Source organism: Camelus dromedarius, chromosome 4 (genome assembly GCF_036321535.1).
Source record: "Camelus dromedarius isolate mCamDro1 chromosome 4, mCamDro1.pat, whole genome shotgun sequence".
NCBI classification, from domain to species: domain Eukaryota; kingdom Metazoa; phylum Chordata; class Mammalia; order Artiodactyla; family Camelidae; genus Camelus; species Camelus dromedarius.
Window position 1 is genome coordinate 10,029,845 of NC_087439.1, and position 25,459 is coordinate 10,055,303.

Sequence of the window (25,459 nt, forward strand, 5' to 3'; positions counted from 1 at the left end):
TGCAACACACACTCACGCCTCCAGGATATTTTAACTTCCCACTTAAGAATGCACTTTTACATAGCTGTGGTCGTCCTGATTGTACAATTTATCTTTTCACCTTATTTGCTTCATATTACTGCATAACTTGCAAATTTTATTGGCTGAGGGGGCCTCCATTTGATTCCTGCCTGATTTCCTCCCTACAAAATCTGAAAATCAAACCCACTCCATCTTAACAGATTTTCTTCTGAAGATCCTATTCTAGTCCACAGGAAAACATTCTTTATACATACTTCTTATAAGAAGCTCCATTTCTTAAAAGAAATACCCATTGCCACGATACATGCTAAAGACAGAACCACTCTTCCAGGGAGTGAAATCCCCTGGGGTATATTAAACCTCCCCTGCATGTTACGTTCAGTGATGATGGCGAGGGAGGGGGGTGTACCCTGTGTAGGTGGCCTGGCCAGCTGGCAGGTCCCAAGTCCCACCTGCACACTTGCAGGTCAGGGAGGGGGCACTACCAGCCCACCCTGCTGTACATGTGTGTGTGACTGCACGTGCCCCTCATGGGATAAAACATGACCAGCTGCACGCAGAAGCTCAGCTGGTGCCTTCCCGGAAGGGTAAACCAGATGGCTTCCAGGTCAAGTCCAGAGATGGTTCAAAGAGAGAAGAGGAGCTCTGTCACTCATTCAACAAATACTGAACATGTTCTGTGCCAGCTACTCTTCTCGGGGTAAAGCACGTTCTCTGCATATACGTAAAACCAATTGTTTCACATGTTGTATCAGAACATCTGGCTCAGTATCTTATAAATTAAATATTTAACAAATATTACATGAAAAACTGGTGGCGATGAAAGTTTTTAAAGAACCTGAATGGCCAATACAAAAGCACACTTCAAGGGCATCAGAAACTTAAAGTTTTGCCCAAGAAGGCGAAAACCAACTGTTTTACTTCAAGACTCCCAAGTCCCACCTTCACACTTGCATACAAACAAAACATAGAAAAAGTTTATTTGGCGGTCACCGCTTCAATCTTGAAATACAATTCCAGACTGATGAGAACTGACACAAAATGGTGGTTATTAATTAATCCATGCCAGCCCACCCCAAACTAATCGAACATCAGTAAAAATGATCATATATACATAAGTGATCTCTGTTAACACCTGCACTGCCTTCTCACTCTCCACATCATTTAACTTCCAGCTTCAGCCATCTGATGGGTTAAATGTCCTTGGCCTAATAGAGAACCATGTAGATGGTCAAGCAAGATTTCACTTTATTTATTTGATGGTAACAAAGTTCAGTACTTAAACTAGTGAACTTCTATTAAGGCAGAGTAGCCAGACAGCTAAGAAAGATGCAAAAAAAAAAAAACTATAGAGGAGACCAGCACAAGGCAGTGTGGGCCTGGCTCTAAGCTGGCAGGCACCCTGGACCTCAGCAAGGGCAGGTAAATTAAGCTAAAATTAGACTGTCTTTCTTGTTGACTTGAATCAACAGTTTTTTCCTCCAAAAATTTTGTTACTGGCTGCATTCCATTTATCTAGTTAAATGCAAGTAAAATTACATGTTTCAGAAGAACTACATTCAGAATCACTGATTGGCTTTTCTTCGTCTTTTCTTCCTTGAACCTTTAGGTGTCTGAGCCGCTGGTGTCTCTTCTGCACCAGACACGGGCTGCTTGAAGACGATTTCGTCATCCTTATCATCAGTCATTGCAGCTGCTTCGGATTTTCGTTTCTCTAAAAATGTTGGTGTACAAACTGGTGTGGGGCCCTGGATTCAACAAGTCAAAGGTTACAACACATAAATGTGGGGAGATGCTATGAATGGCCCCCTCAGTACCTCTCCTCTATTTTTACAAGTCATGCATGCTATCTCCATGTTTCAGGGATACAGCAGCACAAAATCAAGAGCTCGGGTGCTTTTCACACTTGATGTGGAGAATCACAATTTAGGAACACAGTATGCTCACGGTCAGGCATTGGGTCGAAAGCCCTAACCCTACTTTCATAAAGACAGCAGCCGCATTTCCCTCTGCTGACTCTTTCACTGTGCTGAAAAGGTAAAGACGGCAATAAACTTGTATCTCCTGAGTCACCAGTAAGGATTTGCCAGAAAGTCACAAGATTAAATGTAATTTCAACAATGTGATAGCAGAAACTGCTTTTCCTCTTTCAAACTGCAATATCCAATATGCCCAGAATACTGAGGGTAGTTGTACCTGGCTATCCACAGTCTTCTCAGGGGTGTTGGGAGTGACTGAAGCCTCTTTCTTCTTCCCGCGTAAAGCCTTCGATAAATTTTAAGAGACTTCATCAATCTGTGTTACTTATTGCCTATTGAATATATCAGCCTTGAATATATTTCCCCATTTATCTTCCTCTAATATCTGACATGTAATACGAGAAATGAAAAATTTACCTGGCGCTTTCTGGAATTTCGAAGATCTGAGTTGGAAGCATTTTCCTCATTTTTATGTAAAATCTTAAGGAAACATAAAGAAGTTATAAACTAGCAGTCTCATATATTTACATTTTAAAACTCACCACTGCATCCTTGTACTTACTATCCGTAAATCCTCCCTAGATGACAGAGCATTTCAATTTAAAGAGAAAAATCTAGAATGATCCTAAGTAACGGACAGCATCCTGGAAGGGTGGATCTGGGAAGAGGGTGGAAGGCAGGCCCTGGAGGTTGTCCTGGCTGGTTTAGTCCAACCAGGCGACACATGGGCTACAGGAGGCAGTTCTTGCGTGCCTGCCTTTCCAGCTCCTGAATGGTTCACCAGAGGGTCAGGGCCCAGGAACTATGATGCAGGCATCTGTCACTACCAGGCCATACCTGTCACCTCACACTTGTCAGAATGGCCACCATCATCAAAAAATGCTGGAGAGGGTGCAGAGAAAAGGGAACCTTCCTACACTGTTGGTAGGAATGGAAAGTGGTGCAATCACTATGGGAAACAGTAAAACAGTAGTTCTAAAAACAGAACTACCACATGACCCAGCAATTCCACTCCTGGGTACATATCTGAAGAAAATGGAAACACTAGTTTAAAAAGATACACGAACCCCAATGTTCACAGCAGCACTATATAGAATAGGCAAGACATGGAAGCAACCGAGATGTCAACAGATGGACAAAGAAGATGTGGTACATACACCCAATGGACTACTACTCAGCTGTAACAGGCTCCCAGATGCGGAGATCAAACTAGTGCTTACCAGTGGGGGGAAGGGAAGGGGGGCAAGAAGGGGGTAGGGGGTTAAGAGGTACAAACTACTATGTATAAAATAAGCAAGGATACAGTGTACAGCAAAGGGAATATAGCCAATGTTTTATAATAACTATAAGTGGAGTATAATCTATAAAAATACTGCATCACTATGTTGGACACCTGAAACTAATATCGTATCATAAATCAACCACACTTCAATCAAAAAGAAAATAAATCAATACAACCAGGAATGAGGCCCAAGGACGGCAGTGCAGTCTTCTAGCTTTTGGATGAGGTTAAAAGACTGAATAAACTCGGGAATAGATACCATTTCTCACCAACTGAGTAGCTTTTAGGAAATAAGCTGATAGGGTCTATGGAAGACCCAAAACAATCTCAAGATTTAGTCAAGAAAACAAATAGGGTCTCCACCTGTACTCCCCACACCCTGATGACCGCGTTCTTGGTTTGTGGCAGAAGATGCAGAGCTCTCCTAACTGCGGAAGACCCAGCATGGTCTCCTTGTTGAATAAGCAAGGAAATAAATGGGATGAAAATCTGTTACTCATTCATGTAAGCAGCTTTGCTATATTTCAACTATATTTAATTCACAGAATTGAAGCCTACTGGTTAATTCTGACATAAACTTTAGCAATCTTTCTAATTTAAAAGAACAGGAAACAAAACCTAACTAGGATGGCATAAAAAGGATGGTCAATTTAGTCTTGGTGTTTACTGATAACAAATAATAAACCAAACATTTAATTCTGGTAATAACACCTTTACTGGTAATCTTCAAGCATTATGGGTTTTGCTTAAACAGGATTTAACTTCAATAATCTAAAATTATTAAATCAGGAAAATTTTAGAAATCAGCAAATTTTACAAATCAGGAGTTCCCTTTTCTGTATAGTGGAGAATAGGATCTGCTCTGACAAACTTACAAAGAAAGACCTACAATGTAATGTTTTAAAGATTTAGTCAAAATCTAGTATGTTAGATACTTTATACATAAAATCATAAACGTTATAACTGGTGAGGTACAAAGCAAGAGACACTTGGTAAAGAAATACTTACTAATGAAGGGAAATCATAATTAATTCCCTTTTTAGCTAATTTCTTCCTGAGTAATTTTTCCTTTTGTTTAAATCGCTCCTCCATCCGCAGCTTTTGAAGAAGTGTCCGATTCTGATTATACCGTTTCACTGCTGGGTATGACGGCCTTTTAAATGGCATATGCCACTCTCTAAAAAGCTCTTCATGTACTTTTTCAGGTGGTAAAACATGACCTAGAGTTTAAAAGAAAAGAAAAAATTTTTCAACCAAGTAGGAGGGAAAGGATTTTAATGTTACCTTTAGAATTCCCCGTGTGATTCCTCACAGCGTAATCAAAAGGAGGCATCTCCTATTTAAATGGAGAGAAGAATGAAGCAGGTACCCAGAGGAAGGTCACACAGTCAACAATTATTTACCAAACACTCCCTGCGCACCAGGACCCGCTGGCTCCAGGAGCAAGGATGCAGAAGTGGACAAGACGAGCGTTACAGAGGAGTGTTGGTGCCTCAGGTCTCCAGGGCTGCTGAAGCTAAGGGGCCCAGTGTGACAGAAGCTCCTCCCTTCCAGCTCCAATCTTCTGGGCCCCTGCCTGGGACTGAGGCAGCTCACTGCTTATTAGCATCTTCCTGCTTAAGGGCCCTTTCCTGGCTCTGGAAGGATGCTGGGTGTGACATGCAGGGAGCCAAAACCCACGGACCCAACCCTCCACCTGTGATAGATGGGGAGCTGGTAGACAAACACCCCAGGGCCCTGTTGTCAGCTGGAATAACTGTCTCCCAGCATTACCAGCAGGAAGTAGCCCAGTTGCGCAAGTGGTAACCTGCCTGCTAACATACCCTTTCCTGACTTCCTTCCCCTGTCTCACGCCTCCACTCCTTGCAAATATTTTCCTGGCATGACCTCTAAGATAAACTATTCTCATAAAGAAAAAAAAAAAGGGAAGACATGGCTAATCTCAGTGACACGAGAGTTCAGAACCTTTGCACCACCTCTCAAGAGTCAGCTACAGCAGCACAGCACTGATCTCTCATATGTGGCCCCTGATACCTGGGTCATGTACCCAGCCTGCTTCATCCTGGCCAGAGCCATGTTTCTAACGTGTGAAGGAACTCAGGACCTCAACGAGGCTCCTGGGACTCTCACAGCAATGGGAAGTGAGCTAGAGAGGCTACCTGGGCAGTTCTGCAGTGCGTGAGCAGATGCGTGTGACCTGGGCACTAGGATGGTCACCCATCACAAGCACAGGGAGGCCAGAAACTCAGCTCTGCCTCCGGAGGCACCAGCTCCAGACGGGGGTGCTCTGGGAACGCAGCGTTGGTGGGCAGCTGCACTCTCTGCAGGAGGAACCTCGAATCTGGTGCCGCCACTCCTCTCCTCCCCACGGCTTCTCTTGTGTGCGAGCTGCAGCCAATGCCACTCAGTCGGACTGAAGTGTGACTCTAACCCCGCGTGTTACCTGTCTAGACCCCATGAACCGTCTCCTGCTGTCCTCGGGATATGCTCCGAACTCCCAGGTAGTACGAGGCCTCTGATAACCTGACCTCCCTCCGTCCACTTCTGCTCCCCGCCCCTCGCAGCCACCACTGCCGTTCATGCAGCCAGGACGGTCTCAGCCTCCACCCCCACCGCTCCACCTGGCCCCACTGTCACTTCATCTTCAGGCCTCACCTTAATCCTCACCCTCAGGATGCCCCCTATTCACCTGAGTCACCTGTCCCAGTTCCGTCTCAGCATAAAAACAGAGCCCTTTCTAGAAGATTCAGAAATCCCAACCAGAACCTGTCTGGAAAAGGCACTCACCCCAGGAGGAAGTGGGACACCCACGGAGCTGAGCAGCGTGTCCCCCCCCTGCCTGCCCCGATCAGCAGCAGCGTCCATGTGATCCCACAGGTAAAACATGAGAACTTACACTTCAAGAGTCTTTCACCAAAAAGGTAGTTGTTCATTGTTTCAGCAGCTATTTTGGCAACATCTTCAGACTCAAACTCCAAGAAGCCATAGCCTTTGCTGTTTCCAGTCTGCAATGGAAAGTCCACCATAAAAAGCAGAACAACTACATTCTAACGTGTCATTAAATTTCTAACATGTCATTAAATTTCTAACATGTCATTAGTTTATACGACGTACGTTAGACCCCTTCTCAAATAACATTATGGCATTTTAATTCCAACTTCAAACCACAGTGTGGGAAATGATATGGGGAAAACTGGATCCAAAATAGTCTGAACATGCCACTGATTAGGGGGTATTCCCAGAATTTTGGTTACATACAATAAATACATAATTACACTGGGGATTTATACCACAGCAACACCCCGTCATGAAGGACATGTGGTTGACCCCACAGTCCTCTGCCTGCTACCCTTCTCACTGGTAGGCATGTTATCTGCCTATCAACAGTACCAGGAGCCAGTGTAACACCTCACAAAGAAAGCAAGTAATGTAATTCCCATTTCACACATAACGACTGAACTGAAATTAACTGCTCAGTGTCTCCAAGCTAGTCAGTAAAGTACTGCACTCACTTTCATGTTTACTAAGTAGTAACTGGTTGTCTTCATAGTTGGGGGCCAAGGACCAGTGCCAAGATTGTCTGAAATGCGTGTCCTGGGTTCCTGGCCTCCACACCACAACACAAAGTGGATTTTCTCGCCGATCTTGGTGACACAAATTCGAGGGTCTGAATGCCCAGGTGTGGGTCCTGCCTCTGACACTTACTTAGGTAAGGAATGTTAAGCCCCCGTTTTTCTTTCTATGAAATGGGAGTAAACTAGCCACTCTCACAGAGTTACTGTGAAGACATGAACTAACCCGCGAGTGCCCCACACGCTGTTGTCAGGTGCTCAGTATTCCTGCAAGACGGCAGGGAACACCGCTCCAGACCTGCTCCTGTGGCCCAGGGTTACTCTGGGTTATTCTGGGTTATTCTGAGCTGAAGACCACTGGGAAACATACAAGAGTTCTCTGCCCTGCCCTTATTTACCAGCAGGACCTCAGTTTACAAAGGTGTCTTCCTTCCCGTCTAGCAGAAAGGCAAAAGTCAGCCTGCACTACGAAGGCTATGAAGCAGACCGTATCCATCACTGGCCTCCATCGACGTGCAGCCCAACCAACCCAAAGCACCTCCCCCCTGGTTCCTCCTCCAAAACTTCCTCGCTCCATTGCTAAGCTGCTGTGGAGGCCCAGGTTCTAACCAACCCTTCGGGTCACTCATCTCTGAGCGCTCCTATGTGTAAGCGTACTTTCTCGGGGTCTGTTTTACTCTCATTAATCCATCTTCTGTCAGTCCAGTTTACAGGGTCCCAGCCAGAGAATCTAGGAGGGGAGGAGAAAAAGTTTTCCTCCTCTGCAGTTCCAATTCTCAGTGATGACAACTAGAAACACCTCCCAATCCTGTATTAAACAACATACTCTTGGATATGGATCAGAATTGCTGATGAGATTCTAGAAGAAACCACATAAGAGGTGCCTGGCTTAACAGGGTTGGGAGCCAGTGGGCTCATTTCTGCACCAGCTGCACCACTAACAACTTGGTTGTAACAAGTGTCCGAGACTCAAGTTTAGTTTTCTGCAAGAGGGCAATTTTGGTAAAAATTTACATGTCTGACAATCCTTCTAAAATCCCACCTCTCAATCAGTAGGGAAAGATGGAGTGTAAGAGACACTATGAAATCCAGTTCAATGTACCACACTGTGAACCTTCTGAAAAGTGATATGAAAATACTTATCAAGTGTCCAAAAAACCAAAACCTTTACCCAGGATTCCCAGAATGTTGGAAACACCATGCGAATAGTCAAAATTGGGGTAAGTGGGGAGGCGGGAGCTGCAGCGAAGCTGGAAATGATACATCAGAGTGCATCTCATCAAGGAGCAGGCTTTATGTAAGACACCTGGCCAGAGCTTCTTTTCAAAGAAGCCAATGACAAGAATAACAGAACAAGCAGAAAGAGCCACAGACTGTTCTAGTCAGGATGAAGAGCTTGGACAACTAAACACCACACACACACCTTGACAGATCCCAGACCAGGGAGACTGCAGGGGACGGTGGGGGAACGGGTGCGTCATCACACTGTGATTACGCAGCGGATGTCCTTGTTCTTAGCAGGGTTACCCCGATGCATTTAGCATCAAAGCATTATGGCTGCCACTTTCCTCACAGGCTCAACAGAACGAAGAGGCGTGCATGTTTCTCTAGATGTGGAAAGCGGTGACGCTAACATGTCAGGACAGTAACAATGGGTGAATGCAGGGGAGGGGTGCTCATTACACTGTTCTTCTGGGCACCCTGAGACATTTTCAAAACACAAAGCTGGGGAAATGGCAACTATACTGCAACACAGGAAAACATTTACAAAATAACACGCGGCAGATGATGAGGGAGAAGAGCTTTCAAAAAAGGTAGCAATAAGGGCAAAAATATGAACAGGCAGTTCACAGATGGCGGATAAACCAACGATACTCAACCTCACTAAGAATAAGACATCTAAAGACCACCAGCATTCTAGTCTCAGTCATCACAAAGATATGCTGTAAAGCATTATATTTCAAACTCAGAGTCTGACCTTTTAGAGGGCAACAAAATCAATTTAGTAGCTCAGAAAAATATCTTTAAAAAAACTGAATAGCAAAGTAAAGTATCACCTCACGGGACTTTTACTTCAGTTACGTTTATGTACATATACATGTGTGCTGGCTTGTGCTGTAAGACTTATTTCTTAGTGTGGATCAAAAGTCTGAAAAATATGATTCTAGAGCAAGGTGCCTACACCTGCACAAAGAATGTTCCCAGCAGCTTCACCTGTAAGATTGAAAAACTGAAAAAAAAAAAAAAAAACCCTCATGCTTGACTGGAGGTGGTAAAACAAACTTCAGAACATCAAGCAGAGGGGCACAGCAATGACAACACACCAGGGGCACTTAAAATTCTCTTTAATGCTGAGACGTTCTCGATAACATGAAACTTAATACCTAACTAGCAGATGATGGATGCATCCTATCCCCTTACATGCCAAATCAAATCTAAATTTAACTCTGATCTGTTACAACTCAAGTGGGAAAATGTGGAAAAACTGTGTTAATGAGATTCCTATAACAAGAGCGCTATGGTTACAACCAAAAAAAGTATGTGTGTGGGAAGAAAAGAAACAAACCACACAAACCTTTAGTAGGAGGTAGGTGTGATATAACCGTAACATTTACATGTTCATTACCTCATTTCATCTTCTGTTTGATACTCCTAGGAGGTCGGTGCTATTTTATTTGTATCATACAAATCAGAAAACTGAAGTATGGAAAGGTATGTAAGCTGTCCAAATCACACAACCAGTAACCCATAGAACCAGGCCTCAAACCAGTGTCCTTGTTCTTAACCACCCACTCGACAGACCTGTGCTGCCCTAGGGACACCAGACATCAGAGCAAGAAGAGTCAACCAGAGGAAGACGTATGAACCTGTTCCTGAAACTGAAGTTCATGCACACCTGGAGTAGCAGCCACAGGATGAGCAAGATTAATTTAACAGGATTGTCAATTTAATTTGAGGACTTAAGGCAATAACCTTTTTAAAAAAAATATATATAGTGGAACAAACATTTTCAGGAATACTGATTTTGCTCTTGTGGCCACTTCAGGTTCTAGACCTGATCCAAACCCTTTCTGGAGCGAAGTATGATAAGTGATAACACGTGAACACATTCCATAAACTGTCAAGGAGGAAATACTTTTGGAAAATAAAAACAATCTAATTCAGTACAGATGTCTTACCTTTTTACTCCTGGACAGTCTGAATCTTGTAACAGTGCCGAACTGGGAGAAATACGCTCGGATCTGGGTTTCGTAAAGCCATGGGGGTAAGTGGCCCACATAGATTACTCCAGGAGTAGGTTTTTCTTTCACCTGTCGCTGAAAATGCACACCAGACAAAGTGTTTGTTCAGGGTTTTTTGCAGGGGCGGGAATTAGGTTTACTTTCTTTTTTAAAATAGAGGTACTGGGGGTTGAACCCAGTACCTGTGCATGCTCAGCAGGCGCTCTACCACCGAGCTATTACTCTCTTCTCCCAAATTTTTTAATAAAAAAAATTACAACAAAACTTGCAAAAGTCCTTGTTCTCAGTATAAGACAAGAGATCCAGAATCTACCCTGTATTTCCACTTACCACAACAGCAACTAAAGCATTAGCTGTTTAAGACACAGAAAACAAAGTTATGGTTACCAGTGGAGGAAGGGAGTGGGAAGGGATAAATTGGGAGTTAGAGATTTGTAGACACTAATTACTATATATAAAATAAGCAAGTTTATACTGTATAGCACAGGGAATTATATTCAACATCCTACAGTAACCTAAAATGAAAAAGAATATGAAAAGGAATATGTGTATCTGTATGGATGACTGAAACATGATGCTGTACACTGGAAATTGGCACAACATTGTAAACTGACTATACTTCAATAAAGAAATTAAAAAAAAAAAGAATTAGCTGATTACTGTCTATTTCCCCACCAGGACAATGTCAAGCAGTGGATCAGAGCCAGGGCAGAGTAAATGCTCAGTAACTACACGCTGAACCGATGGATGAGCAAGGAAATCGTTGAACACGTGATTTAAATTCCTCCGGCCTAGGAACTCCACATAAACGCGCTCTTGAACTTTGTACGCAGACGTCGTTCACTCTCACCCACTAACCCAACGCTTTTAAACGTCTGTCAACGTTCAGGACGCCGACCCACCTTCCAGCATCTCAGTCCCCGCGCCCGTCCTTCCACATAAGACTGTCTAAGCTCCCCACACGTGCGTCTTACGCTAAAACCCGGGCAAATGTAACTTGGTGTCAAGGCCCCTCGGCAGCAGGTATTTCAAAACCGCTGACCCGGCAACAAACCCCCAACTTGGGGGCTCGGCCGCAGCAGGGCGGCTGAGGTCTGCCGAGCGGCTGTGGGGCCGCCCGTCCGCGGAGGACGCTGAGGCCCGCACGGCCCGACCCCGTCCGCCGCCGCCCCAAGGCGTCCTGGCCGCGGCGGCCGCTCACCTTGGTTGCGCGCCGGCGAACCTGCGCCACCTTCTTCTGGAACTTGTCGTCCTCCTGCGGGTTCAGGGACAGGAGAGGCTTGGCCGGGCCAGAGAAGGCCGCCATTCTGTAAACTCCCAAGCCGACGCGTTCCACGCGGACGCCCGGAAGTGCTGGGCCCTCAGCTTCTCCAAAGCGGAAGTGAGGGCGGAGCTTGGAGCGCGGCGCGGAGGCGGGGCCTGGATGGGGCCGGGCGTGGCCTGCGAGCTCGTGCGCCCCCTGCCGGCTGAGTGCCTGGCCGCGCCCTCACACCTGCTACCTGCCTGAAATGACAAAAGGTAACTTGTTCACAACTCCTTGCGGCCAGCCAATTTCAAGGAGGGGTAGAGATTAAAATAAACTCCAAAACAGTGCTCGTGCTAACCGTTCTTTAATTCTTTTTTATTTTCCTTCTTTCATCCACTGTTCCTGTGCTGCTGCTCTTGGGGACTTTCGACTAAGGGGGTGGCTGGCGCTGTGCGTGGGGGAGAAGAGCCAGTGGGGCAGAGGAACACTCTGGGAAGGCCTGCGGAGGAGGTGGTGTAGGAGCTGAGGCCGGAAGGCTGGAGGGGGCGGTGTGTGCAGACCGGGAGCCCGCAGAGCAGGCGTGAGAACCCGGGGACACAGGGACAGTGTCCTTAGGGCTGGAAAGAAGGAACTGGCCAGTGTGGTCGCAGCTCTGTGAGGACAGAGGACCAAGGGTGCGGCTGGACCGCCAGGGCTCTGCTTATCAAAGTGTAAGCTTGGGTTTTATTGTATATACAAGGAGGTGTCGGGGTTTTAAGCAAGGCTGTGGCTGTTTAATACCTTCAAGTTCCGTTCTAGGAAGGGCGGGAGGTGAGTGGCAGAGGGCGGGAAGAGGAGGCAAAAGCGCTAGTTCAAGCTGGCTGATCTGGGGAGGTTGTCGACTGAAAAAAATGCACAGCCGAAAGTTGGTAATTAATGCTTTATTAGTTGAATTTACGGAGGACTTAAGCTCAGGATACAGCCTCTCAGACAGCTCTGAGGGACTGTTCTGAAGAGGTAAGGGAGGAGAAGGGATGTACAGGAGTTTTTGCAAAACAAAAGCAAACACACACACAAAAAAACCCAGGTTGTCAAACATCAAAGGATTACTGTTAATTAAAGAAAACCAAACATTTTAAGTTAATGAATCTAGCACTTTTGCATGTACGGGAAGATGCAAGAGTCTGGACTATCTGAAATTATTCCTTTGAGATGCACTTTACAGGTAACTATATTCAACAGCTTGTAGTAACCTGTAATGAAAAAGAATATATATGTATAACTGAATCACTATGCAGTACACCAGAAATTAACACAACGTTGTAAATCAACTCTACTTCAGTTAAAAAAAAAGGTATGCACCTTAACTATCTAGGGCCAGTATCCGGTCCTTCTCTGTCCTGAATCCCCTGAGTGTGTGTGGTTGGGGAGGGGTGGCTGCAGTGGCTGATGGCTTGATGGTCATCATCCCTTGTTTACTGAAGTGATGGATGACATTCTTTGTCCACACAGTGTTCTGGGACGGATGGAATTGGAGTCAGGCTGGGGCCTGGGTGTGTGTGCGGGAAGGGTGGTGCTAAGCCTGAAAGTAGCGTGGTGGGGATGGCCTGCTCAGATGGGCCAGCCTGTTTCCTCTGGGAGCTACTTTGCTCGCCTTCACCCCAGTCGCTCTGGAGGACTGTCACCCCTCAGGGAAGTCTTCTGTCCCCGTAGCCCAGGTCAGCTCTTTGTACTAATTGCTGTCTTACAGCTGTTTCATGAATGGTCTGGGTTCCCAGGAGTGTGGGGCCAGAGCAGTTCTTTCTCAGGACCCTTTTCAAGGGCTTCTTCCTGCTCCTTTATAGGTGAATTCTCGGCGAAGTCTCCTCAGATATCAGTGACTAGAAGCCTTTCCAGATGTTCAAAATCTATGTACCAAACATCTCCCCCCACCCCAGCTCACAGCTGACGTCCCTCTGGGCTCCACTTTCTGCCATGCATCTGTTTCTGTCTCTGGGTCCCCAGCACTTGAAAGGAGAGAGGGAGGAAGGGGCTCCTAGGTGGGCAGGTGCCCTGTGGTGCGCACCCGGGGTTGCGAGCTCTATCCCTCCCAGCGCGCTTTTTGAGTGTATCCTTGCTGCTGCTCAGCCTGCCTACCAGCGGCCCCACCCACCTGCTGAGGGCCGCTCTGGGTCCAGGTGCTCCCCTTGGAAGGGCCTTTGTCAGTGGACCTGATCCTTTAGGAAGGGCCGCATCTTCTGTCTCTGCTGCAGGAGATGCACTTTCCTCTTTGCATTGTTGCAGGACAGGCCTCTTGGCTGGTCTCAAAGTTAGATATTTGAGTAAGGGGTCAGGTAGTGGTCTATGTGTCCCCCAGTTCCACAGGATACAGACCAAGTTGTGTGGTTCCCTGAAAACTCCTCCCTTGGCACACACACATACATATGTGTGTGTGTGTGGACACCCCCTCCTTTGCAGGATGAATCCTTGATGGTTCTCCTAGATCCTGGGGTTGGAGGGGAGGGGAGCCAGGAGGACAACACACAGACAATTTTGGGAGAACCTGTCTCCAGTTTTCCTAACCCCCTCCACGAATTCCTGGCCTCCCCTCACATCCCCCAGAGGATCAGGTGGTGACCCAAGGCTTCTCAAATGGAGTGAGCATGAGCATTGCCCACTCCTGGAGCCCGAAGTCCACCAGATGTATTCAGACTGGCCAGTCCTGAGCTGCTTGGCCTGCCCTGCCCTGCCTGTCCCTGGGACACACAGACACAGGCTATGTCTTCAGCCCTACCCCATGCCTGCCTCTGCCCCCTGACCAAACTTGGTGCTCCCCCACGTGCCCCGTCCTCCTAGGAAATGTAGCTAACAAGTCCTTCTTTCAGTGGAGCTGGCCCATCCAGCTGTCATTCTTGACATCTGCATAAATTAAAATCCTGTAGGTACACAGCCCAAGATCCGTCTCTCTCTTCTCTCTGCACTTGGACTCTGTAACCCCCACTCCCCTTCTCAGGCCACAGCCCCCAACCAGTCTTCTGTGTCTCCTCTCTCTTGCCCTTCAGGGAACTTGCAAAAATGTACCACGGACCACAGGTCTGCAGTGCTATTAAATGAGCTATAATTTCACCCTTGAATTAGCCCAAAATGTCCACAGTGTTGATATTCACTCTGGGGAGAGTGCCCCCCAGCCATCTCCTTCAGGCCCTGTGTCTTCTTTGGAAAACTGTATTCAGTTCCTCTGCTCATTTTTAAAATCGAATTGCTTGGTTTTTCGTTTTTTTCTTTTTCTTTTTTTTTTTTTTTGCTGTTGAGTTGTAGGAGTTCCTTATATATTTGGGTGTTAACCCCTTTTCAGACATATGATCTGAAAGTACTTTCTCCCCTTCAGCCTGTTGCTCTGACCTCTGCTTTCTGGATGACAGGGGTCCAGGCACTTAGGAGTCTGCTTCTCACATGTGTTTCTAATAGTCGGGGGTGGGCCTGTGTTCTGATAAAACTGTGTGTGGCCATGGTCACTAACCCCTTTTCTAGGAGGCGGGCTCTGAGGAGTGCTGTATGGGCAGGCATAATTTCCCCGAAGTCATCATTCGAATGATCAAGCTCTGGAACTCACATCTCCCAGCCCAGAAGTGATGGGGAAATTTGTAAAGGGAGGACTTGCAGCTAAAACATTGAGCATATGCGCTTGTTCCTTGTTGGAAGGGCCTGGAGACCAGACTGTGTGGAACAGGGAATCCCCCACAGAAGCTCAGCTTGGACTGCTGGGATGCTGAGACCTGCTCTGAGCCACTGTCTGAGGGGGAAAGGCATCAGGCAGGAAGGAGGAGCTGCTGGATTGCACTTGCCCTGCTTGTCAGGGATCAGCTCTGGTGATGTGTGGCACATGGGCTTTGCTTTGGCACATAAGAGGAAAGGTTATGTTGGGACGACCGGCTTTTTCCTCTGGTAGAGGTCCTACTGTGTTCCAAGCACAGCGGTCCTGAGTCAGGGTCGGAAAGCTAGGTGCAGAGAGGTTGGGGAAAGTTTCCAGGTCACACAGCAGTAGGAACAGGGCTGGGGTCTGAGGCAGACCTGATGCCCAGCCCACACTCTCCTTTCCCAGGACCATCGTGACCACATGTCAGCATCCCCCAGAGAGGCCCAGGTAATGGCGCTCATGCAGTCAGCTCTACCGGTTTTCTTATCTTTTCTTCTCCCCTTTGCTGGATGAGGAGTAGACCCAGCGGGGCCCAGCCTTGTCCCGATTCTCACCCCAGCTCAGGGTCCAGCAGGGGGTGGTGCCCAGGCTAGACTCTGTCCTCTGCCCCTCCTGGGCATCCTTATTCCTCGAACCTTGGCTGCCTGGACACTGTCTTACAGGGCACTCTCTGTGCCTCCCCTTGCCCACCCAGCATCCCCCCACCCTGCGTTACTCCAGCGCCCTCTGGCCCTTGGCCCCAGCTTTTCTCCGTGTTGGGTGTAAGTGAGGTGATAGGCACGCTGGGCCTCCTGGATGGTCTGGGGGAGCCCGATATCCCCGTCCTGCCCATGGCCCCGAGAGCCCAAGGTGGAGAGAGGGTTTGTCTCCATTCGTGCTCTGATTTGCTCGGAGATTCTTAGCACCTACTTTGCTGGGTGGATATGGGGGACAGAGAGATGACGTGAATGCAGGAATGCTGAACAGAGAGGGGGTGTCAGAAGAGCACGAGGAGGGGGTGAGCCCAGGCTGGAATAAAAGGTTGGGGGTCAGAGGTCAAGGGTCAACAGCCAAGACAACAGGTTCAAAGGTCAACGCAGTGGTTGGACAGATGTGTCTGGCCTGGGAGAGGGGTCCGGGGAGGAAGGGGAGAGGCCTGATGGGGGCAGTTGGGTTACAGCAAACTCCTTGCAGGGGACTGCAGTCCTGATGGAAGCAGCTCAGAGCCAGAGAGGAGTGGACGTCAGGTGATCAGCTTCACTCTCCTGTTCCTTTGTAAAGCCGCTGTGTCAGAGCTCAAAACACCACCAGAAGACCCCTGAGCCCAGCGCCGTCCTGGCTTCATCCAAGGAGCTCAGGTGGAAAACAGAAACACTGCAGGCCCCGTCCACATCCCCAAAAGGAGTGAATCCCATCAGGGCACCGGGCTCACAGATGCCAGGGAACCCCTGCCCTCAGGACTGGTATCCTCCTTGCTGCCACCTGCTGGTCAGACCCAGGTGCCTCATCCTGGCTCCACCCTCCAGGTCCTGGATTCTGGGACAACTTGTGGATAGTGCAAGACCCTCATGCTCCTTTTTCTGCCTGGAGGGAAGAATGTCTTCAAAGCTGCATTGCCTGATTTCAGAGATGTGAGTGTTTCCAGCAGGTATTGGGGGAAGGAAGGGTGTGAGGTTCCTATGTCTGCAGGGCCTTCCCAGGGTAAAGATCTGTGCCTTCCCCTGGCCAGTCCACTTCCCACACCATCTGCCCAGGAAGCTCAGATCCAGCAGTATGAGGGCCAAGGCTCTCCCCTTGCTTATTTGTGACTTCCCACTCCCACAGCCAGGAGCCTGGCTTCCACCATCTGCCCTTTATCAACTCATTTCCCTTTTGCAGGTTACCTGCACAGTGGTTTCAGAATTGTTAGCTACTACACCCTGGGAAGAACTTTATAATATAAAGCTCACAGTTTAACAATGGTCCATTTTGCCTTTGCAAAATGATTCTGTTCGTTTCCAAAGTTAACTTAGGTCAGCACCTTTTGCCCCTCCACTGATTGTGAGTTTTTTCCACCCATTTCTAATACAGTTAGATTCTGTCACATTGTGTATTCCATCCTGCGACACTGCTACACCCTAAACAACTGAATTTGAATAGATTATGGTTGAACTTTGGGCTGTACAAATGTATGGGTTTAGACACATGCATAGTGATGATGCAGGAAAAATGAATGTGGGGCAATGAATCTTAGTATAGCTTACTCCAGTCGGCCAGACTCCAAAGCTTTGCCAACAGCGCCCTGGCCCAGAAGGTAGAACTTATAGCTCTCAAAGAGCCCTGGAACTCGAAAAGGGAAAAACTCTGATCACATTTAAAACACTGATCACTCTAAATATGCCTGCACTACTCCATCTTCCCTTGGGGCAATATGGGAAGAAAGAGGTAAACTAACCTCGGAATAAGCAGGTTAAGTATGGCCCCTTGATACTCAGACGCGTGCAGGCTGCACCGCTTCCCCAGCAGGTGGCAGCAGTGCACCGCAGAGGACACCAGAGGGCTGGCGCAGGAGCCGTTAAAGGGCACATGCAGTCGCCAGGAAGGTGGCTCCAAAACAGGAAATTCATCAAATGCCACTAATCTCTAAAAAGCCTGACCCTTCAACATACTATCCAACATCCATCGAGAAGGAAATAGAGAGGAAGTTAAAGAAATAGAAAGGACCTCAAAGATTATGAATAGTATTCCAAGCAATGTGGCCACTTCCTCATCCCCAGGGCTGTGGCATATCACGCAATTAGGGAGGCTCATCAGAGCACTCACTATGGGAAGGAGGCTTTGTATGGTTATGATTGGTTCACTGAGGTCATGGTTACCACCAAAAGGAGGGGTGTGATAAACCAAGTAACTAAAACCCGCCCTATATATGCGGCCGACAATCCAAGCACAGGCCTCCCCATACTATTAAAATAAAACCGGTACAAATGGGGGAAACGTTTCCAGGAGAAGATTGGTAAGTAGATTTTACTGGGATGCCCAGGATAACGGGAAACTTCAGGTACCTCCTGGTATTAGTTGACACCTTTTCGGGGTGGGTGGAAGCCTTTTCAGCGAGGATAGAAACCTCAGTAAAGGTAACAAAGGCTCTGTTAAAGGAAGTAATTCCCATGTTTGGTGCTTCTCAAGTCTCTCCAGAGCAACAACAGACCAGCACTTGTGTCACGAGTGACAAAGTCAGTTTCTAGGTGTGACATCGAAATTACACTCCTCCCGGAGGCACCAATCCTCAGGGAAATTAGAGAGGGCCAAGCAGACCCTTAAGAGGACTTTAGCTAAACTCTGCCCGGAGGTTCATGAAAGCTGGCTAAACCTCTTTAGCTGTGGTGCTGCTCCGCATTTGCCTGTAGCCCCCAAAGAAACTAAAGTTAAGTGCATGTGAGCTGACGTATGGAAGACCCATTCCCCAGGCCCCAGGAAGAAAGGCCTTCAGTCCTCTGTGGAGTGGAATGATTGCAGTATGTCGTCCAGGTCAGAGAAACAAGAAAGGCCCTTACAGCATATGGAAACCAGGTCGTACCTGCTCCCACAGACTCGGTTCTTTACCCCTTGCAATACCTGGCAATACCTAAGGACTCAGAAGGCTGGAAACCCACAAAGCTAAATGACACGGGCCATGCTTAGTCATTTTAACCACTCAGTCTGCCTTGAAGTTACAGGGAGTCACCCCTTGGGTTCATCATACCCAAGTAAAGAAAGCCTTGGAACCTGAGGACTTGCAAGAATCTGGACATCCCGAATTCTCCCATGAACCCCTCTCAGACCTGAGGCTTCTATTCCACAGACTTAAAAATAAGTAATCCTTGACTAATTGGCTACCTGTTAAAGTGTTAGGACTTGCTTTGCTATTCCCCCAGATAGTTGTAATCTGCTATCTTCTGCTCTCCCTGGAGCGCCTTTAGCCAATTACCTTCCTAATTAGATTCAGAGATAAGTAACCCTATTATTCCCTCTTCTTTCCCTCTTCCCCTTGTGCACCTCCCTTGGGGAATCTAAGATCCATCACCTCTAGCCTCCTGCCATCCAACAGATGGCCCAAGTTGGAAATGTCTCTAACTATTGGTTATGTACAAGGTACAGCCACATGGGGGAAGGACCTCTTCTGATAGCCATTCCTATAACTCTGAGCACATTTTAAAAAATTGAAGTATTGTCAGTTTTAAATGTTGTGTCAGTTTCTACTATACAGCATAATGTCCCAGTCATACATATACATACACTTTCATTTTCATATGCTTTTTCATCATAGGTTACCACAAGATATTGAATATAGTTCTCTGTGCTCTACAGCAGAAACTTGTTGTATATCTATTTTATATATAGTAGTTAGTATTTGCAAATCTTGAACTCCCAGTTTATCTCTTCCCTCCCCTTTCCCTCTGGTAACAAAAGTTTATTTATTCCTATGTTTGTGAGTCTGTTTCTGTTTTGTAAATAAGTTCATTTGTGTCTTTTTTCTTTTTAGACTCCACATATGAGTGATCTCATATGATATTTTTCTTTCTCTTTCTGGCTTACTTCAGTTGGAATGATGATCTCCAGGTCCATCCATGTTGCAGCAAACAGCATTATTTCATTCTTTTTATGTATAAATTCCATTGTATAAATATACCACAACTTCTTTATCCAGTCATCTGTCGATGGACATTTAGGTTGTTTCCATGTCTTGGCTATTGTAAATAATGCTGCTATGAACATTCGGTGCATGTATCTTTTTGAATTAGAGTTCCCTCTGGATACATGCCCAGGAGTGGGATTGCTGGATCATAGGGTAAATCTATTTTTAGTTTTTTGAGGAATCTCCATACTGTTTTCCATAATGGCTGCACCAAACTACATTCCCACCAGCAGTGTAGGAGGGTTCCCTTTTCTCCACAGCCTCTCCAGTATTTATCGTTTGTGGACTTTTGAATAACAGCCATTCTGACTGGTGTGAGGTGATATCTCATTATAGTTTTGATTTGTATTTCTCTGATGGTTAGTGATATTGAGCATTTTTTTCATTTGCCTGTTGGCCATTTGTATGTCTTCATTGGAGAATTGCTTGTTTAGATCTTCTGCCCATTTTTGGATTGGGTTGTTTGTTTTTTTCTTATTAAGTTGTATGAACTGTTTATATATTCTGGAAATTAAGCCCTTGTCAGTCGCATCATTTGCAAATATTTTTTCCCATCCTGTAGGTTGTCAATTTGTTTTGCTTATGGTTTCCCTTGATGTGCAAAAGCTTATAAGTTTTATTAGGTCTCATTTATTTATTTTTGCTTTTATTTCTATTGTGTGGCAGCCTCTTGGCTGACCCTGCCTCCAGCCTCCCGACTCATCCACTTCCCATCAGCAACCAGGACTCTTTCCAAAGGAATTCTCCGACTGTGTCCCACCCCATTGCCTCCAGGGTATTTTCCCTGGGGGCCTGGACCCTGCTTCCCTTCAGCGTCATCTCCAGGATCTCACCCCTTCCCATCTCACAACAGGCCTTTCCAAACCCCCAGCGCTGTTCTGCTGTGACTGCAAGGAAATCTCTGCTTGTGCTGTTAACTATACACACAGCCCCTCTTTGAACCTAAAATTCTTGCTCTGGTATTGTCGCTCCTGTGAGGAAACGTATTCCTTGATGTGCCCAAGTCCCACCCCCTCTTTTCCGATCCACCCGTGTGCCTTCAGCCTGACCCTGTCACCGCCCAGTTCACACTCCAGGACGATCCCTGTTTGCAGGTCCTGTCTCCTCTCCCAGCCGGTGAGCTCTCCAGAGAGAGGACCAAGGCCTACCTTCATCCTGGTGTTTGGAGCACAGAGACCCAGGTCCTGCACAGACCAGGAGCTCAGAAAGTAGCACCGAACCTAAGACTTGTCACGTGAGCCACGCGGGGGCCACAGGCTCTGAACTCAGCCAGACACAGACACGCTGGGGGCATGGGAAGAGCATTGCCTTCTGGGCAGTCCTTAGTCCAGGGCAGAATCTGAGGACAGCATCTCCAAGATCCCTTTCCGATGAAGCAACTACACAATGCTTGACTTCCGAAGCAGCGTGTGTCTGCTTGCGCACGTGCAGGTGTGTTAAGCTTTGCCCCGGTCGGTCAGATGAGCTACTTTTAAAATGCCATTTTCCTTGTTCAACAAACATTCATTGCTTGCCCACCGCTCTCCAGGTGCTGTTCTGTTCGTTGGAGCCACAGCAGTGAACCAGATGGACACAGTCCCCGCCTGCAGAGGGAGGAGTGTCACTGCATGTTTGCAAACCTAGAGATTCTGCAGAGATGTGCTCTGAGCACCTGGGATGTTCCAGGCCTTGAGAGGGAGAGGAGACTCCATGAGGACTGGAGATGCTCCAGTCCTCACCACTGCCTGGCTGGCTGTAATGTGAAGGAAGGAGCACTAGGCGGTGACGTTGAGCCACATTCAGCTTCAGCTCCTGCCTCTCACTCCAGACCCCCACACCTTCAAACTCTTCCAGAGTCTCAGGCTTCCCAGACCCCCAACTCCCAGACGCTTTTAGATTTCAGACCCCAGAATCCCTGTTCCCCTAAACTCCCACATCCTTAAATTCTGGAACCTCCAGATCCAGTGACCCCCCCAGACACTAGATTCCCAAATCTAACCATCCTAGAGCCCCAGACAATAAGTCGCTGACCCTTTAATGGCCCAAGGCTCCATAAGTTCCTGCCCCCGCAAATCCTCAGATCCAGATCCCCAGGCCCCCAGACCTCCCAGTTTCCCAGCACCTCCAGCCTTTCCAAATCCCCATCCTCAGACCCTAAGTCCCAAGATCCTCAGATCCCAGATTCTACAAACCCTTACAAACTGTCCCCCATCTTCAGATCCTTCTAGACCTTTTAGAGCCCAGTTTCGCAGAACCATCAGACCCCCCAGACACGTCCCCAATCTCCTAGACTTCTAGACATCCACACCTCTATAAACAGTGAACACTTGCTTCTTCAAACTTACCCGAACCTACCAGATCCCCTAGGTTCCCACACCAAGATCCAGGTCTCCTAGCTGTTCCCCAATTGCCAACAGAGGCTCTCGGGGGAAGATTTGTGCTGGGGCAGTGGGTGCTGACCACCCCCTGAACTGGAAAATGAGGTCTCTCCCTCACTTAGTGAGGGTCACGGCACCTAAGCTCACAAAGGCCACAGCCACAAGGGGTCCCGGCTTGCAGAAATGAGCAAAACACGGCCTGGAAAAGGGAAGAAACTTACTCAGTACACCCAGGATATGAGTAGTTGGCACCCAGGCCCTTGGTTCCCGGCTCCTACAGTGCCCGGCACAGAGTAAGTGTGCAGAAAAGCAGCCCAGGAGTCTTACTGTTACCACGGGCCCAATCCCCCGGGCCCTGGCCCAGCCCGGGCCGACCCCTCCGAGGCCCAGTGTGGGACCATTCTATCTTCCTGGGACTGAATAATCAGAACACCTCCCAATTTAGCAACATCTGCAATTTTAATTAACAAGCTGTTTATCTTCCGGGCCGAGCGATTAATAAAGGTGTCAGGCAGAACAAGGCTCTATACAGCTCCCTGCAGTGCCCTGAAAATGGCCCTCCTCTGTGCGAGGGGCCTGGCCATTTATCAGAGGGATGGGGCAGCATGCGCTTGCAAAAACCAGAGAAGGGGGGAAGAGAGAGGAGGAGGGGCACGAAGCAGAGAGTTACACTGAGTCACCCCCAGACATCCTGCCCTCGCTCAGCCCTTCAGCGAATGGGCATCCACCCCCTACCGTGTGCCCAGTACTGTGCTGCACATATGACAAACAGCCGTCCCACCAGAGTTGTGAGCAGCCCAGGGACAGGTGCCTTATGCAGGCTGAAGTTGTCCTTTCTGATGTTGAATTTGGTCAGACACATCGCTCACCAACCATGGCCAGCTCTGTCCCCATTCCCAGGAAAGGGAGCTGTTAACCAGTGGATGCGCTGCCTTCGGGAGCTGGGAAAGCTTTTCAGGGAGGAGTCCCGAAAGCCACCCACTCTGCTCTTGGTGGTGATTTCTCACCAGTCCGTGTAAGTTGAAGTTGTGGAGCCACAATCCTCCCAAACCTAATGGATTCTGGTTTTTCTGGGAGCTGCTCCAATGATGGGAAGAGCTTCTGTGCAGGTGCCATCAGCACTGTTTCTGATGAAAGCTGGGACGGTGTTTGACCGCTTTGTCTGTGTAGCTTAGCGTGGTCTCCGAGGCCCGCAGGGTGGAACCAGGCTCAAGTAGCCCAGGCACGTGCCTTTGACAGGTGAGGAGACAGAGGCACAGCTAACGGGCCGAAAGTGGCTCGTCCATGTTAGAAGCACAGCCAGGACTACATGTGACCCCAGATTCTCTCTACTGAACAAAGCTGCACCCTGAGCCTCATGACACACCACACTGCGCAGCCTGACCCCCAACCTGGGAATAGCCTTCTAACCGGCCCCAGGAGTGTGCCCACGTGGGTGGAGCAAGGACAGAGCAGCCAGAGGAAGCCCACCTCCCACTACCAGGCTGGCCGGATCCTCTACGGGCCCTGTGGTTAAAGTGGATACGCCCGTCCAGGCCCCCGCCTGAGACCAGCCTCCTTCCTTCTTTAGTGCCCCTACGGCACAGCCGCCGCCCTCCCGGCTGCCCTCCCACCCCTGCAGCGCCTCCTGGTCTCCTTTGCTTGTTCCTCCTCATCTCAACCTTGAGGGAGCTCCTGGGGCTCAGTCCAGAGACATTCTCTTTTCTCTCCTTAGGTGAGCTCATCCAGTCCATGGCTTTTCACGTGGTCCTAACTTTGTGTGCGCAGCCTTGCATCTCCTGCAGGACAGATTGGTAAATAGACATCCTGCTGTGACTTCTCCTCTTGCAAGTTAATCTAAGCCCCTCACGTTTAATAGGGGCCCCCTAACAAACTTTCTCTGCTCCCACCCCTGGTGAACCTGCCATCACCCATCCCTTGTGCCGCATGACAGGTATCCTGTTGCTTTGGTCACCTTTATACGGGTACAGGTGGATAGCACCTTGCCTCTGGTCCACATGGGGTAGGGGGTGTGGGTGGAAACTTTTCAGCACCAAGCCTGAGGCCCCTGGAAGTGTGGGGGAAGCAAGCATCCAGGGGGCCACCTGTGGCTGCATGAATCCTCCCCTCCTTATCCCCCGGCCGTGGGTCCTAGGTGCATCTCGTGATGCCCTTCAGGAAGCGTCAGACCTAAGCGCCAATGCCCACAGGGTGACCACCTTCACATAGCATCCGGGTCATGGCCCTTCTTCCCTCCCAGCCCCCTTCCCCCTCCCTGCACAAGCTGTCTCTGCTCTATGCTCTGCACGGAGCCCCCTGCAGAAAGCACTGCTGTCACCCCAACTCCTGAGCCCAGAAGCAGTGTTTAGCGTACAGCCTCTAGCTGTTAGCTTTCAAACTGAAGTCCCTCTAACTTGGGGTGGCTCCAGCGATGACCGACCAAGGCAGCGGTAGTGGGGCCGGTCCTGTCCCCCAGGGCGAGTCTCCTGTGATGGTCATGCTTTGCTTCAGCACCCACGGCAGGCGGACACAGGTCCCTTGGGCTCTGCCCTCCCTGCTTCTTCCCTCTGCTTTCATAGGTGAGACTCCCTGATAAGCTTTTGCACCTTAACTTCCTCTCGGTGTCTGCTTCCCAGACAATCCAACCTGAGACACAGTCCAAGGAGCTGGGAGGGGTGAGAATGGCAGTGAACTGAACAAGGTGGTCCCTGAGAGACTGGAGGGGGAGAAACTGAAGATAATAGTTAATGCCGTAATACTCTTATTGGGTACCCCGTTCAGCTGTGCCCAGGGAAGGTGGAGGCCAGACTTCAAGCAGCCAGGATTTGGGAGTGTTGAAGAGACACCACGGGCGGCAGGGAGACGGGCAGGGCTACCCAGATAGGGCCCAGCGAAGGTGGCTCTGCCCTTGTGCCGACCAAGAGACAGAGCAGGGCAAGTGCTCAGGCTACATCTGGACCACACCTGGGAGTGCACAGTCGCTCTTGTCACTTTACAAAAGAAGCAGGCACTGTAGTGGGACTTGCCCAGCTAGCAGGGATGGACTCGGAGCACATGTGTCTGCAGGTGAAATGCTGCGCGTCTTCAGTGAGGTGGCTCCTGAACTAGCTAACGTGCCTCTCTGCTTCTCCAGGGCATGTCTTACAGCAGGTGATCATCCCTGTGCTGGCAGGATGCCTGTCACTGGGCAGAGGGAGCTAGTGGACGTCCCTGTGATCAACCCAATGCAATATGATTTACTAGATGCCAGCTGTGGGCCAGCAGGCGTGCGGCAGAGTGAAGAAGAAAACAGCTTCTGTGCCAGGGAGCCCTTGGTCCTGGGGGAATGACAAAAACAGGAACATAGAGGTCCTCTGCCATGCCCAGCACAGGAGCCACATCCAGAGACCTCACGGGAGGAGACCTGAGAGGGCTTCCTGGAGGAGGTGACACTGGCCCTGAGTCCTGCAGATGAGCAGGAGCCAGAGGAGGTGGCAGGCGAGCTAGAGGAGGA

General features: G+C 48.6%; 1 protein-coding gene and 1 long non-coding RNA gene across 2 annotated transcripts; one reads left to right on the top strand and one right to left on the bottom strand.

Annotated features, from left to right (window-relative positions):
• Positions 1-976: 976 nt before the first annotated feature.
• Positions 977-11,460, bottom strand: NIFK (nucleolar protein interacting with the FHA domain of MKI67). The gene is made up of 7 exons (XM_031451250.2): positions 11,298-11,460; positions 10,034-10,171; positions 6,179-6,287; positions 4,291-4,502; positions 2,418-2,480; positions 2,218-2,286; positions 977-1,769 (listed from the first exon to the last, which is right to left on the bottom strand). The coding sequence occupies exons 1-7, from the start codon at positions 11,400-11,402 to the stop codon at positions 1,587-1,589; spliced, it is 879 nt and encodes a 292-aa protein (XP_031307110.1). The 5' UTR covers positions 11,403-11,460; the 3' UTR covers positions 977-1,586.
• Positions 11,461-12,001: 541 nt separating this feature from the next.
• Positions 12,002-22,266, top strand: LOC135321203 (uncharacterized). Its single transcript, XR_010380768.1, has 3 exons — positions 12,002-12,052; positions 20,725-21,061; positions 21,159-22,266. It is a non-coding gene; the product is annotated as an uncharacterized LOC135321203 (long non-coding RNA).
• Positions 22,267-25,459: the final 3,193 nt, after the last annotated feature.

Bases quoted from the DNA above. Each gene is read 5' to 3' on its own strand.
- NIFK (XM_031451250.2), bottom strand. From the start codon at position 11,402: ATGGCGGCCTTCTCTGGCCCGGCCAAGCCTCTCCTGTCCCTGAACCCG. The intron at 10,172-11,297 runs GTGAGCGGCCGC...GTGCATTTTCAG, and splicing joins TTCGCCGGCGCGCAACCAAG to CGACAGGTGAAAGAAAAACC. The intron at 1,770-2,217 runs GTACAACTACCC...TGTTGAATCCAG, and splicing joins AGAAGACTGTGGATAGCCAG to GGCCCCACACCAGTTTGTAC.